Below are 16,946 nucleotides of genomic sequence, written 5' to 3'. Positions count from 1 at the left end.
CGACTAACAACAAACTTATCACGAGTTTGTTTTGCTTTCAAGCAAATATCACAAATAGAAGAGGAATTGTTTTTATCACACTTTTTATTGACGAAAGGCAAAAATTGAACTACCCGACTTGAAGGATGCATGCCCAAGTCTACGATGCCAAATACCAGCGTCATCTTCACCCGTCTTGGCAGCAAGAACTGTGTGTGTTGTTGCTCCCTCAAGCACATATAGCCTTCCCTTTTGCTCACACGTACCAATCGTCCTCTTCGTTGTGCGGTCCTGTATCACACAAGATTTACCAGTGAGATGCACCTCACAATCAAGTTCGACATTTAATTGATAGACAGATATTAGATTACAAGTAAAATCAGGGACAAATAGGACATGGCGTAAAATCAATGTATCGCTCAAACTAACAGTCCCTTCTTTGGATGCAATGGCGGTTTTCCCGTTGGGCAAACTCACATTACGGGGCGAAATATTTTTAATTTGTTGCAATTTATCTAGACTTCCTGTCATATGGTGAGTAGCTCCGGAATCAACCAACCAACAATCATTATTATCCGTCTTACCATTCATTCGCACATTCGAAGTGGAAGCTTTATTTTGATTGACATAGGCCTCCCATTGCTCCTTTGGTACTGTGACATAGTTCTCTTTAGACTCATGATTCGGATCATTCGACGCACTTTGTGTCGCATTAGCAGAACCGCCAGAACCACCTCTGCTAGCTCCGTAACCTCCATGACCTCCTCTATTTCCGCCACGACCTGCTCCTCTCTCACGCCACCCTTTCGGGTAACCGATAATATCAAAACAGCGAGAAATAGTATGGCCAAATTTTTTGCATTTCTCACACCTAGGCCTTCCACCTTGAGCGTCTCCTTCTGGCTTCACCGCATCATCTACCTTGGCAGGAACAGGCGAGGGCACGAACCTGGCTGCAAATCCCATAGGTTCGCCTCTGTTCTCGCCTCCTCTAGCACCCAAATCAGTCACCGTTTTTCCTTTCACGCCTTCTTCTTGAATGATAGTGGCATAGGCTTTATTAAGTGACGGTAAGGGTTCCTGCAAAAGCAAATTAGAAGCCACAGTAGAATAAACAGATGAAATTCCTAAAAGGAAATCGTGAACTTTGCTTTCGTCCCGCTTCGTGTCTAATTGTTTATTTATGCCACACTTACAACCACCGCAACTACACACGGGATTACGATCGTACTTGTCAAGATCATCCCAAAGTTTCTTGATACGGCCATAATAATCAGTGACCGTCTCTTTGTCTCCATGCTTGCAAGTAGCTATCGCACCCTTAATACGATGCAATTTCGGACCATTCCCAACACTGAATCGATTGTGGATATCGTCCCACAAAACTTTGGCTTCTTCAACATAAGTAATCGATGAACCAAGACCCGGTTCAATCGTATTGAAAATCCAATTTACTATCATGGCGTTCACCATGTACCAATCTTCAAGGTCCTCGGAATCCTCTGCCGGTCTTTTCAGCGTGCCGTCGATAAAACCCACCTTCTTCTTTGAGCGAAGAGCACCTCGCATTTTGACAGACCATTCATCGTAGTTGTCTCCTTTCAATTCGACGACGATTAATTTATCGCCTGACTTGTCGGCAGTGGAAAGGAAATAGGGACTTAATTTCTCACCAGGCTTCATCTCCTCAGATTCAGAATCGGAATTCTTTGACGTAAGAACTATCGCCTGTATTCGGATTATCGTCGACGGTCGTGACAATTGGAACGTCGGCGTCACCACTCATAAGATGCTAGAAAACCCTAGCTCTGATACCATAATAAACACGAGATGGGTCTGGCCTTACCCGCGGTGGAGGAGAGATGTCTAACTCACAAGCCCAAGAATGCTCTTATCTCCCAAAACCAATTGGCAATGGGAGAAACACCCCTAGGCCTTATAAGATAGACAATCTCTCTCTTTTTCACCGATGTGGGACTCACAAGTGGATTTATACTCCAACACACCCCCTCACTTGTGAGCCCACTAAAAGATCGGTCTGGAGGGACTGGACATCCTCACAGCCGTCACAGTGCTCACTCGACCCGAGGGACTGGACTTCCTCATCTTTGGCCGGAGGGACTGGACATCCTCACGGCGGGTCGGTGCACATAAAGGCTCAGTTTTAAACACGAGACCCAGGTCTTTTTTGCCTTGGGCTCTGATACCATGTAAAATAACAGAATAGTATTTTGGAAATATGATTTTGTGTATTACTGCCTTGTTTCGAAAACAATTTACAATGACGTATATATAGGATACACCAAGACTACAAACCCTATATCTTACCTAAATACAAAAGATACGACATACCAAAATTATCAAAATATATATATCGTAATACCATTATTGTACTCTCGATTCTAATCTTCATTTAGTTAAATCTCGAATAAGACGCAAAAATTGATATGAAGTACAACTAATTGACTATACAAAGAAGTAGTTAGATACCTTCTGTTGGTTGGGCAATAGCCGTTAGAAGAAGAATAGCAAACCAGGCAACAACGAAAGTTGCTACAATCGTCCCACTAAAGTGTTTTCCCATTTCGCTTGATAATGTTTGTTATCTAATAATCGGTATGTATGTATGTATGTAATGCCGGAAACTTATGTAGGTGTCGTCTACTTGTAGACGTTAAAGAATGTATAAAAATGTATTTAAAGAAGAAGAAAGTTTCTACTCTTTGTAACGAGCTCTCCATCTTCTGAATTTCTGTCTTTATCATTGTACTTTTAATGCGTTAATGTTGTGCACGAACGGTTACATGGAATTTTTCTTCTCAAAAAAGGTATAACTTTGTCATTTCAGAATATTTGAGTATGTTAAATGATAAAAATAGGAATAAATATAATAGTTGAACTTCAACCATTATTTTAGGGTTCTATCAGATATTTATTACTCTCTTTGTCCCGGTAAGATGTTAAACCGTTAATTTAAGGCGTCAAGTACGAATAAGAAAAAGCATAACCAAATTGAAATATTTGTTTTCTTCAACCATTAATTTAAGGCGTCAAGTAAGATGTTAAAGGCTTCGTAAACAATAAGAAAAAGCATAACCAAATTGAAATATTTGTTTTCTTTTCAACAAACATCGTTTTCCATTCAAATTCATTTTATATAACCCCACTTCATCTTCAATATTCATCTTTTCCCCTTCTTCCCCACTTTATCCTCAACATTCATCATTTACTATACTTAAAGGTATAAGAATAACTAGAAAGTTGAAGGATACAAGTTGAACTTTTCTAAAAAGAAGGGGTACGTACAGTTTTGAGAATAATTTCAAGGTCTCTCTCTCTAGTTTTCTCTCCCCTTTCTCTCTAAAAAACAAAGGCCTAAATCCTCCCTCTTTGTTGCCGTCGTTCTCCTCCTTCCTCCCACCGCCACCCATTAACCCCCTATCTTGTCGCCGGGGATGGGGTCTCTCAAGACCTTTCTCCGGCGACCCGTCTCCTCTCTTCCGATTAACCCTCCTCCCCTTTCTTACCCACACCCGGTTCTGGATCGTACGGGTGCCGCCTTCCTCTCGGGCCTGCGTGGTGTATGTGGGCTTTTCGGGTCTTATCGGACGAGTTTGTTGAGGTGGTGTGGCAGGGTGGTGCTTGGATCTGGCGGTGTTGTGGGTTGGTAGGGAGGCGGTGGCTTCCGCTTTTTTTCCTGTGTTCCGCTTTGTTTCCTTTATGTTTTTGCTTAATTTCCGCTTTCGTTTTTGTTTCGTCTCTCTTTCTGAAGGCTCCGTCCCCGTCTATCGGTGGTGTCCTTCTCTCAGTTTGAGAGCTTTCGTTTTCTGGTTCGTTTGCAGTTTTATAATAAGTCAGCAGAAGATCAGCGTCGTTATAGATCGTTCTATGGTTTTACATATTTTGTCCGATTCATGGCTACAATCAATCACGTCAGAAGAAATGGATACTCGTCAAGGAAGATTCGGAGACCCTTTTATGGATGAAAGCCTTTTGCGGCGAATCGATGATAGAGACTCTATTGCAGTGTTTCATTCTTTGAACAAGAATTTATTTCCTATGGTTGTAATCGATTTGTATCCGATTGAGCTTGGCATATGCTGTAAATGTCGTATGACTTTTTATAAATGATAATGATCTTTTTCCAAAAAAAAAAGGAGGTACAAACGAAATTACTCAATACCAGAGGGTACAAATGAAAATTTCCCAAAATAAAACTAATTAAAACTGAGTGAGTACTAATCAATGCTTTATTGTTTTCTAAAGCCCAAATAACATCACTTCTTCCATGCTGACAATAGGCCAATAAGGCCTCCATGTAAATTAATGGGCTGCTTGTTGACTTGGCCCAAGTGTTCGTTCTGGATTAGGACCTCGATTAGATAGATAACTCTTGTATAAAACCACGTTACACAAGATTTTGCCTAATTAATTTGTTGACACAAGACCCAGCCAACACAGGGTTGTGTATCGGATTGACGATTGTGTCTCGGTCAGTAGTCGAGGACTCGAGGCAATGGATTATATGACTATTTATAGGGTAATAACCCTAATAATGTCCAGTTTCCTTGCGTATTCAGGTCTTACTGGGCTTCTTTCCACAATCCGCTATCTAGGACTATATTCTTCCTGATCTCCCTAAAATCTCCCTGACCATATTTAGCGTGCGGGCTCCTTATGGCCATTAGTTTTCTCGGCCCAATTCATCATACAAGTTCCAACAGGCCTAATCCCCCTTTGGCCTAATATGCAGAATTTGGCCAAAACAGTTAGCAACGACTGAAGTATGTAGCTCTATAGCGTAGACAATTATCTCCTCTTTTTTCAATTTGAATAGAACCGAGTCAAGGGACAATAAAATATGTGGACCATGAGAGTATATAAATATATAACTGCTTTCAAATTAGTAAGGAATAATTAGGTTGTTGTACAACTCCATCAAAATCTTACAATGCCCTTCCTTACCTTATAACTACATCAAAATCTCCAACACACGGAGATACGGAAAACCAATAAGACTTATTGGAAAACTGTTATATAACAAAACAGTCTGTCTCATTATAAACGGCCACTATCCGTTTATAGCGATAGACGGATAGTGGCCCTCTCACAAAATTAAAATGGGAGAGCAAGTCGGAGTACCCATTTCCCATCCACTAGCACTGCCCACTTTTATTTGTATTCATATTGCCCTTTTAGGGCGAACAATAATATGATCTTTCATTAATATGTTATCACCTTATATAATTAGTGACTTGTATATATAAGGACATATATTTAGAAAGAGGATCGGTTTCGAATAAAGATTTCGAAGTCATTTTCAGTAGGATCAAAATATAATAAAAGAATATTATATACGATAACCTTAATATTCTTAAAAGTTACAACAACCCTCTGATAAAAATCAAATCGTTGAACACCATACTAACGTCTAGGCACGCAAAGAGCCATCTCGACGTTCACACACATAGTAACTTAGAACAATAAAATTGCGTCACTAAGTAATATTCTAGGCGAGTATGACAATATTGGATAAAACTATTATCCAATATTGTCATACTCGGCCTAGAATATTACTCCTAAAACTTTAACATGAGTAGAATAATACTGGATTTAATTAAACATCTTGCTAATTCCCTTTGAAAAAATTATAGTTGACTCGAACTCCAAAATCGGACGCCTTGGGTTAGGCTGTTAGGATGGTGTGCAAGACTTACGTAACTCGTTATATTTTTTTACGCAATTGCTATTGGCCTGACTCGTAGCTATCATACGCAGCTCTTGGTTATTGCAATTGTTGGTACTGCTTGCTGCATTTGTAATGCAATTCTGGATATCTTCGGAGCTGAAGTCGTTGATTTTATTCACTATTTGATCGCAAAGCCCAAGCAAATCTCCATTCTCACTGTCATCGACCTTCTGTGTTATGCATTCCCGCAACGCAGCTTCATCAAACCAAGTTGATGAATTAAATTACAAACTTATTAACACGGAGTATAATATACAGAGTAATTCAAAAACATTATTCGGATTTCGGCCCAATTTCCTACTAAACTTTCAAAGAAAACAAAAATATGTTGGTGTCGTAAGCTTCTTTTCGTCTCAATCATTTGTTTGCCTTTGATTAAAACACCTCTCAAATAACTGAGACGGAAAAAGTAGTACATTGTGGTCGTATAACTAGTTGGCTATAAAGAAGCAAGTAATTAGGTATGTACCTTCAGCTTCGGCTGCTGATGGTTGAGCAGTAGCTGTAAAAGCATGAATAGCAAAGCAGGCAACAACGAAAGCTACCACGATCATCATCCCACTAAAGTGCTTTCCCATTGCGCTGTATGTATGTATGTATGTATGTATGTATGTATGTATGTATGTATGTATGTGATGCCGGAAATTTATGTAGGTCGTCCTCTACTTATAGTTTCACCAGGTAATGTGCAGGTAAGCGTAAATTTATTTAAAAAATGAGAAAGAGAAGAACACAACTGTACTCTTTGTGACAAGGTCTCCCTTCATTTTCTGCATAATTTATCTTATCTATATTAATGTCGTACATCGAATGTGGTTATGATATGCACGTTTGCCTGGATTTTTTCTTCGGAAACAGGTTTTGATAATTTTATACTTATTCCGGCTCCATTATATGTTTGACTATACTTTTGACACAAAGATGAATGAAGAAATTAAAAAGGAAATCATTTTCAACGGCACAGCAGAGTGTGCTTTGGTGGTTGGGCCAGTTTTGGAGCCTAGACGACCCGAGACAAAACATGATGGATGGACCGGGGTTGGCCCATTCCATTCTTCAACGAGCTTTGGACCACACGAGCCCGGTTGGCTATGGCCCACGGTCTAACTCGTTTCCTTGCAACTCGCAACTAGAGATGGCAACGGATCCTGGACCCTATCCAGATCCGCGGATCCGGACCCTTATGGGTAGGATATGGATCCTAATTTTTTGGACCCCGTGGATATGGGTTGGATATGGATCCACTTATTTGAAAATGGATCTGGATATGGATCTGGAAAATTTGGATCCGCCGGATATGGGTCGGATATGGATCCAACGTTGGTGTGGCGGATATGGATTTGGATCCTATCGGACCCTACCCAGATCAGGTCCATTGTCATCCCTACTAACATTACACAAACACAATACACAAGTTGTAAGACTTAGAGATGGCAACGGATCCTGGACCCTATCCAGATCCGCGGATCCAGACCCTGATGGGTACGATATGGATCATAGTTTTTCGGACCCCGTAGATATGGGTTGGATATGGATCCACTTATTTGAAGATGGATCTGGATATGGATCTGGAAAATTTGGATCCACTGGATATGGGTTGGATATGGATCCAACGTTGGTGTGGCGGATATGGATCTGGGTCCTTCTCTCCATTGTCATCCCTACTCGCAACCTTACATATATGATTAGGACTAGTCAACTGTACCAAATTTTTTAGCTCCGGTCTTATATATTTTCACCTAAATATTTTTTTCCTGTTTTGGGTCCAGTTCGATTTTGGACTGATGCTCAACCCTACTCAGGCTCAACTGAAAATGGGTTAGTTATGGTACATTATTGTTACGCTGTGTTACTATATGGCGTTTTAAAAGAAGTATAAGGACAAATTTGATGTTAACAAGATCGGTTTTTCTAACATGTTTATATCATGAGAAATTGAAATCCAAACTCATGCATGATTATCATACTTAGAGAATTATTGTTGTAAAACCTTCCTTTCTTAGCATCTTAACATGTGCTGAAAAAACCCTAACACGATTTGAACCTTAGTCATGACTAATACTTCCCATAACTTTATTAGCACAGTAGCCTTCAATCTTTGCGGTGGATGATGGCTTTATGAACCCTAATTGTAATGTGAAATTAAGAGTGTGTTTACACCCATTTTTAGAACCTTTTAAATTTGTTATAAATCGGGTCTGTCAGAGGCGTAGCCAAAATAGCACGAAATTTACAAAGGATGATTTGGATCCACAAAAGAAAAAAGTGTGAACATAGACGACTGTCTCCTTCAATTAAATCGTTCTCAAACAACCTAACACAGCTAGGGTGTGATTCTAAAGGGACCCATAAATTAGCCTATGTTTTTTTTTTTCTTTTTGAAGGGAAATTAGCCTATGTTATACGGAGTATACTACATAAGTCAACAAATTTAGCTTTTGCATTTAATTTGTAATTAGATTGCACCAAATGACACCCAGAATTTGCTATCATTACCCTACAAGCCTACTTATAAATTCCAAATCACTATCAGCTAGATAATGTTACTTTTGCCGCAATTTAACACCTAAAAGTTTCAAGTTTTTCTATTTGTATTCAGATTAAATGAATGTTCACCTGTAATGCTGGCGGCTCTAATCCATATTTCCTCACAACATATAATTTTTCATGTTTTTAAATATAGTTATTTTATATAGCTATTAAATTTTACGGAAATGGGTTTAGGCCAGTTTATGTGGTATACATGAATTGGTCATGACTGGTTCGTAATGTGTAAACCACATCAAATGGCCAAGGCCAATTTCGTGTTTCTCACACGAAAGGACCAGGATTTTTTTTTTTTCAATTTTTCTTTTTCCATTACGTTCGTCTTGTGAAGAAAAAATTTGTCAAAAACGGACATGCCAGCATAGTTATGGTCGTTTAAAGTTTTTTTCGTTCTTAATCATCAACTCTTTGTTCTAATTTAAATCGTTATTAATTGGTTTTCGTTATTAGTTACCGCTTAGTAATATATAAAAAATCATTAATTCGATAATTCAACTTTATTTTGTTAGATCATTAATTTTTTTTTATTATGTACATTAAGTCAATGAAATATAGGGAATATTAAAGAAAGAAATAAAAAGGATAAAATCAGGCTCTATTTGATTAAACTAACTAAAAATGTAACTGGAAACTGAAAAACTAACTAAAATCTGAAAATGTAACTGATAAGGTAACTGAAAATTAGGAATTGATAAGATAAACTGATTATATACAAAAAATGTTTGACAAACTAATTGAAAAGATAACTGACTTTGATGAAATGACGTAAAAATATATGATAATTATTTAATACTCCTTAGTATAGATTTAAGGGGGAAAAGGAAAATCAAATCAAATCAAATCAGGTACCTGAAATCTCAAATGCTACTCTAGATATCATTTCATTTCAAGTAGCTTATTCGGTTCAATAAGCTACTTGGCAAATGTTTACAAGAAAATAAGTTGCCTAAATTTTTTGTCAAATAAGCTACTTTGACCAAATAAGATATCTGATATGCATTGCCTAACACAAATTTGTAATGTCTAGAAGCGTAACAAATACAAAAGGGGTGTGATTTAATCTAATAAAAGAAATTGAACAAAATGAAGTCTTGAATTGAACGAAAACTTAAACTAAAGCTAGCTCAAATCGAGTCAACTTACTCTATCTGAAATTAAATTAATTTACCCATTTATCATAAGTAGGTAAGAAAATTGTTTCATTATCTTACATTTAGTCAACATGCATGGAGTAGTATGTGAATATGTTGTTATTCAATTCACACAAATATTTATGTAAGACAGTTTTATACAAATTTCTCGCAATGAAATTTTTTAGTAACCATTTTTACATTAATCTGATTTATTTAAATCTATTAATTATATTAGCGTAAAATCATCTTATACAATTTAAAACTAACTCCACAATTCAAGCATATTATACACTTGTGAATGAATCTTCCTTGAACACCACTTCCAAACAATTATTTACTACTAAAAAATATTCATACAAGCAAGGCATAATAAATGCCAAATAAAAAAAAAACCAAACAATTTTCCGACCAACAATTATGAGTATAGATCATCTAATTTCTTGGGAAATACCAAACATTTTTTTCCCACCAACAATAGTTATTATTACAACATTCTTACCAATTCCCTTTTCTACTCAAAGAGCTATCTTCACAGGATACTTGTCAATTGAATCAAGCCATGGGTTTGTCTTAGACATACCCACCTCAACTTCTCTCAACGCCTTCCAAACCGCGCTATTACACTTAAAACCCGACCCAAACGCAATCTGCCAAACTCGATCACCACGCTTCACTCGTCCCTTAGCTTCAGTGTAACTCAATTCATACCATAACGAACTACTAGACGTGTTACCGAACCTATGAAGTGTCATTCTTGATGGTTCCATGTGCCAATCACTTAATTGCATGTTCTTTTGCATTTCGTCTAGGACCGCTCGCCCACCCGCGTGTATACAAAAATGTTCAAACGCTAATTTAAAGTCCGGAATGTAAGGCTTAACCTTAACATGTTTTAGGACTTTTCTCCGAACCAATGTGACAAAAAACATAAATTGCTCGGACCAGGGTAACACAAGTGGTCCGAGCGTAGTTATGTTAGTTTTAAGTGCATCCCCTGCAACCGCCATCAATTCACGTGCTAGGGACACGCCAATGAACCCCTTGTCATCTTCTTTTTGATACACACAATTGAAACTATTTGCGTCCGAACCCTTGTGGGTCCGGACAGTGTGAACCAGCTCGTACTTTGACCTTGACTTATCTTCTGCCTTATTAGACAATAAAACAGCGGCCCCACCCATTCGAAATATACAGTTACATAATAACATGGACCGGTCGTTACCAAAATACCAATTTTGCGTAATATTTTCGGTACTAAAGACCAATGCATAAGAATTCGGGTTGGCCCGTAATAAATGTTTGGCTAAGTCGATCGATATTAGACCCGCACTACAACCCATTCCACCTAGGTTAAATGTCTTAATTGTGGGTTTAAGCTTATACCGGTTCACTATCATTGAAGAAAGTGACGGGTTCGGGTTAAATAGACTACAATTCACTATTAATATGTCAATATCCTCGGGTCGGACACCGGTTTTTTCTAGGAGTGCATCGACCGTATTAAAGATGACAGACTCCGACTCAGCACGAGCTGAGGACATCGAAAAATTAGGCGGTTTAGAAGTAATACCCTTAGCGCAATACGTCTCGTCCCCTAAACCGGACCTCCTCGCAATTTTCTTTTGAAAATTTACGGTTTCTTCCTCGAACCCACCGCTATCTTCAGTTAATTTCACGAATGACTCGGTCGACAATTTTCTTTGGTCTTCGGGTTTGTAGCATGCAAAATCAACTAAATAGACCGGTCTAGGCCTCTTAACCCAATATAGACCAAGAGCTATAATCAACACAACAAAACCGGTAAGACCGGTAGCCGTATCCCGGTTCATCCATAAATCAGAAACCCGGTCCCTTCTTAGACCGGTAAGTTGAACCAAAGTTGAAATTAAAAGAGGCAGAGCAACTAGGAAAATAATGATAGTAGTAGGAGCTTTGCATGAGTAACTCCCGTACCCTAATTTCACGTACTTAAGCTTTACCGACTGTAAAAAATCGGGTAATTTACGACGGATTTTGATTACAATCGACGATTCGTCTTTGAAATCCATCTCCGCCATTAATCTCTCCTTCTCCATGTTTATACTCGTCATTTTTTGTGATTTCTTAACTTTTTGTCTAGGAGAAATTTTTTTATAAATCTTTAAACAAAGATATATAGAGCAAATAATAATGTGTTTACGACTTTACGTTAATGATAGTCCAATAATCAAATGTATGTGACTATATAATAATTTGATTTATATTGATGTTATATATATAGAAAGGAAGAAAAAAATGAGTGAGAGAAGTGATAAAAGAGGAAATGTTGTGAAATTGTGAGGTATATTAGGGTTCATATATATAGGAGTATATATAAGTATAAGGTGATTTATTGTGTGTTGTATAAAATAGAAGATGAGCTGCAAGAAAGCTGGAGAAAATGTATGGTATGTAAGGAATTAAATGTGGGTAGTTTCGGAATTGGATAGATAGCTCAACCACTATATATAACTTTGAAACACAAGCTTAATTTTTTATTTTATTTTTTTGACCATAAAATAGGTAAACTACTAAGGTTTAAGGTTTGAAATGTTGTTTGTAAAAATAAAATTATAATAATAAAAACATTAGCTAGGTTAAAAAATAGAATATGTTGGGAGTGTGACATGTAAGAAAAGTGGAAGCAAATAAGCAATTGACCAAGGAAAAGTGTTTGTGTAGAAGGAATAGCTAAAACAATAGATTTCGTTCAAGTAAGCCTGGAAGTAAGAACAATAATTTGGCTTAGCTTTTACATTGGTGTCATTTTCTATAAGGGGGTAAAATTGTGAATGTTTTTGGTGATACAGGCGTTGTTCGTTCTGACTTAATTTCAGTTCATCGATATCTCAGCTCTATTCAGTTTACTTTAGTATATACAGTTCATTTACCAATTTGCCATTCTCCCATTGATTCCTAGCTCAGTTAAGTTAATTTCTTCATAAATTAAATCTTATTTCAGCTTCATTCAATTGAGCTAACTCTTACTTCATATTTACCTTTTTTCTTTTTTTTGTGAAATACATTTTAATCACAATATATATATGTGAAAAAATTGTTTTGGACAAATAAAATTGCGATGAGAGTTAATTTTTTAGATTGTAAGCATATCTCGTATAATAACTTGACGGGTCAACCCTTTCTACACATAATAAGACTTTTTCGACACCATTAATTACTTTTGAATAATATAACGAGTTCATTTAATATTAAACTTGTTTTTCTTTGAAAAGCAATAATTACTTAACAATATTATGCATACCGATATAAATCAGCAGCTTTACAGGATTTCGACTATTTACGTGGTGTGATTGTAGGAACAAAATCACAAAAGCAATTTGTTTAATTATTGTAACATGTTTGTTAGCGGGTGAAGTCATAAAAGGTAATAGTATGTACTTACGAGTATTATTTAGATTCATTTTCGGTCAAGAATATATCCACATTTATGGTTTTCTTTACCTAAAAAAAAAACATGCTCAAGTTGATAATGGACCCACACGGTAGTTTTTATAAGCAACGTTTAAGACTTTAAGTTATATAAGTTTATTAATTAAATAAAGAGCATATTACATAAGACTTTTATTTGACCTTTCAAGTGGAGAAAATGAGAGGTGTACAAGTAGAAGTCCTCCCTGTTGGTGGGTGGGTTTTAGGTGACTGGTTTTATTGTAGAGCATTCAATTCGAATTTTTTGTGGGGTTTTAATTTGAATGGCGTAGAAAATGATTAAAGGATTCGGTTATATACACCTGAAACCCGAAATTATATGTACCTGATTACGAACCTGATTGATTATGTACACCTTCTGTTCTAATCGTTTGTTTACTTTTGATTAAAAAGAATAAACAAATGACTGACTCGTTATCACTCTTAAATTGAATTATATAATACGGAGTAGTTTATTTACTTTTGGAAATTAAAATACTTAGGTCTTAGGTCAACGTATTCCGGCCAATTAGTTAGTTACGTTGATTTGGGAAATTGATCCAATCTTATTTACAGTACTTGTTTGTCAAACGAGCTCCCCCATCTTTATTATTGCTACATTATGGAGTTAGTTGTGCGTTAAGTAGCTAACCAAACGTTAGAACTAATAAAATATGAAACAGCATAGAAAGAACTTTATATAAAGTTCTTTTATTATTATTGCTCTATGCAACTTTTATTTGTATATACACTCACCATTCCAGTTATTTATTTAATTATATTTTCATGTTATTTATAAGAGATATTTTAATTAAGGATAAATAAATAATTAGGACGGAGCGAGTATCATATCTCAAAGTCTCTCCACTATACGTTATGACTTATGAGTAGGTGCTTTTATTTTGTTATCTATCTACGTGAGTTGTATTTAACCTGTTACAAGTTTGTGAAAATATTCCCGACATGGGGAGATTTATTATCCATATATTTGCACATTTGGTCATCACATACATCATGCATGTGTATTTTTTAGTAGACATGGCCACGTTTAGTTGACAGTTGATAGTCCATACTCTGTACTTGATAGTGTGAAAGCAGTTGAATATGCGAAACAACGAGTAAAGACTAAGTCCACACTGAATCTACTAATACCAAATTGCTTAGGACGTAGTCTTATCAAGTAGAGTATGTAGTTCGCACATGCACTGACATGGTTCAACATCGTATACATTAATTATCTATCATCACAAATTCTCATTTGTGACGAGTAATATCCGTCACAACCTTGTAACGGGTCAAATAAAACTCACTTGCATAGATTAAGACAAGCCTTTTGTAATTCCTTAAGCAACTTTACTCTTGTTTTTTCTAACAATATGAGTGGTACTTGAACCGTCACAAGTTTGTGACGGATATATCCGTCACAGGAGAGATCTATTGATCTATCATGGTATCCGTCACAAGAGAGATTTACTGATCTTAATCTTCAAGACTTTTTACTACGTGCAACATGCAAGTTCAATTGTTTTCTAAAGCGGCGGAGCTGAAAGCTGACGTTAGGGGGTCTGAGAAATTTTGAACATAGCAAAATACTCTCTACTACTAATGTAATAAAGTAAATTAGAAAAAAAAAAATTAAAATTTTCAACTAATAATTAACAATTCTGAGAAGTTCTTATAGGGTTTTACGTATTTGGAGAGATTCGATTCTGGGAACTAACGTCCATTGCACATTTGTAGTTTTGTACCTCCGTGTGTACTAATCACTGAATCAAGACATCTTCGATATCATCACTACATGAAGCTGAGGGTGTACCGTGTTGTCGGTGTACAATATATGTAATGAATACCGAACAAGGTCAACGGAGGTTATGGGTAGGCTAATATGGGCCGTGATCACCGGCCCATACTATTTGACTTTAGAATTTATAGTTAGGATGTTGTATGAGAGAAAACCATCATCCTAATACATTGTTCGTTTTTAATGCTTGTTGGTACGGTCGTATGGGTCACAACATTGTGTGTATTTGGTAAATGAATTTTGCGTGTATTCTAAGTTGCAATGTCCTAAAACACTAAAAATATTCATTGTATACAATCAAGCATTAATAAACCCGAATTTAGGACTCGGGAATGATCTGTAATCGACCCGAATCAATAAGACTCGACCCAAATGTTTTGTGCTATTCGAAAGAACTTGATAATAATAGCCTCATAGATTTGAAAGAAAATGACATGGACCCAAAAAGACCAGACCTTACCCGAACTAACCCAAATTCTCGCAAAACCTAAAATGACCTAATCTGAAGCCGACGCGGTTGACGGCTCTATGCCTCTACATGCAGATGCCCGACTACCGTCAACTAACAAACTTATTAAATTAATGAGAGACGGTATTCATAATCTAGGTTCAAATCATGTACGAGATGGTTTTATTTATAATTTATGATTATAAAAAGTGCGAAAAAGTTTACTTAATAATATGTGAAGAAACCCAAATTTACACATGTGAGGGTTGTCCCACATTGATAAAATAGGAGAAAAATTACCACTTTATAAGATAAGCGCCTCTATTGCCAATTGGTTTTAGAGTTGAACCATCTTGAGCTTACGTTGTGAACTCTTTCTTCTCCGTTTGGGTGCGGTTCAGGCCCGTCGTTGAATTTAACATAATATGTAGGGTGTAGTTATGTACTCCCAAAACAAAAAAAAAAAAGTATTTGCTTTAAAGAAAAAAAATGTTGATATAAGTTGATTTTTACATGATACTTTAAAGCAAATACTTTTTGTCTGTTTCGATGTAATCTTGCAGATAAATGTTGATTAATTAGATACTTTTAAAGCAAATAAAAATGTTGATATCAAGTTGAACCATTTTAATTTGACGTAAATTGAGACAAGAATCAACCTGAGGTAGTGACTGTTTGTCTGTTTCGATGTAATCTTGCAGATAAATGTTGATTCTTGTTTCAATTTACGTCAAATTAAAAGTGCCTGATTTTTATTACGATCATGAATACTCCGTAAATTCTTTGTTTGCAAATGTGCATCTCGTCAACATCCATCATAAAATTAAATAATTAATCCCCTCTCCGTTTTCGACATTTTTAAGCAAATTTTCAAATTTGTACTCCTATAGATAGGGGTGTGCAAATTTAGGTCCGGACCGGAAAAATAAACAGGATCGGACCATTTGATCTGAACCAAACCCGGACGGAATTATTTTGGTCCGGTCTTCTCCTCATTTTTTCAAGGTTTGGTCTTCGGTCGAAGACCGGTTAATTTAGGTCCAGGCCGAATGGACCAAATTTCACGTTTTTAATGACGCAACATTAAAATAGTATGAGTCAAATTAATATTTAATATTTAAAAGACATTATAAATTAGTATTGCCAATAATTTACATAAAAAGAGTCTAATTATTTAAATGTATTTTATTTAGCGGAATTAAAATGTAATATCGTATAAGAAATAGTGAAAAAACTAATTTTAGGTTCATTTCGGTCCAAGACCGGACCAAATATTTCGGGTTTGGTCCTGTCCAAGACCGAAAGTTTTAGGTCCGGTTTTCGGTCTACTAAATTTTTATTTTCGATCTTCGGTCTGGTCCTATTTAGTCTAATCTTGGACCAATTCTCAGCCCTACTGGCTATAGAGTATACTAAACTACTAAAGAAGATGGCACACATGCTCACCCTTGTAAATTATACGAGTATAAAAAAAACCATGTGAATAATATTTGACCCGTTATAAGGAAGATTTACTGAAGTCTCCGTTACAAATGAGATTTTGTATTATATTACTAAGAGTCTATGACCTTTTACTCTTTTTAGACTCAACCATCCATATACTCTTCATTCCACTTATATTAGAGGACGTCATTTGAAAGACGATCTCTGAGTAAATTCATTATAAGTAGACTATTTTACGATGTAAGTTACGTCTCACGTGAAATAAGTAAACTTAATTAAAAGTGACCAAGTTAATGTAAAATTATCAAACTCGATTTAGATATTTGAATTACTCAATTATTTTATCCACTAAATAAGCTGATAAAATGGACACAATTCTAAGGTTCGGTTATTTTTAGC

At 36.2% G+C, this 16,946-nt stretch overlaps 1 protein-coding gene across 1 annotated transcript; it reads right to left on the bottom strand.

The window, feature by feature from the left end:
* Positions 1-9,707: 9,707 nt before the first annotated feature.
* LOC141586204 (3-ketoacyl-CoA synthase 1) lies at positions 9,708-11,859 on the bottom strand. The gene has a single exon (XM_074407350.1). The coding sequence runs from the start codon at positions 11,496-11,498 to the stop codon at positions 9,924-9,926; it is 1,575 nt and encodes a 524-aa protein (XP_074263451.1). The 5' UTR covers positions 11,499-11,859; the 3' UTR covers positions 9,708-9,923.
* Between the last annotated feature and the right edge of the window lie 5,087 nt (positions 11,860-16,946).

The sequence above is a fragment of the Silene latifolia genome, chromosome 6 (assembly GCF_048544455.1).
Source record: "Silene latifolia isolate original U9 population chromosome 6, ASM4854445v1, whole genome shotgun sequence".
Classification (NCBI taxonomy): Eukaryota; Viridiplantae; Streptophyta; class Magnoliopsida; order Caryophyllales; family Caryophyllaceae; genus Silene; species Silene latifolia.
Note: the sequence above shows the minus strand (reverse complement) of the source record. Positions and strands in the feature narration are given on the sequence as shown.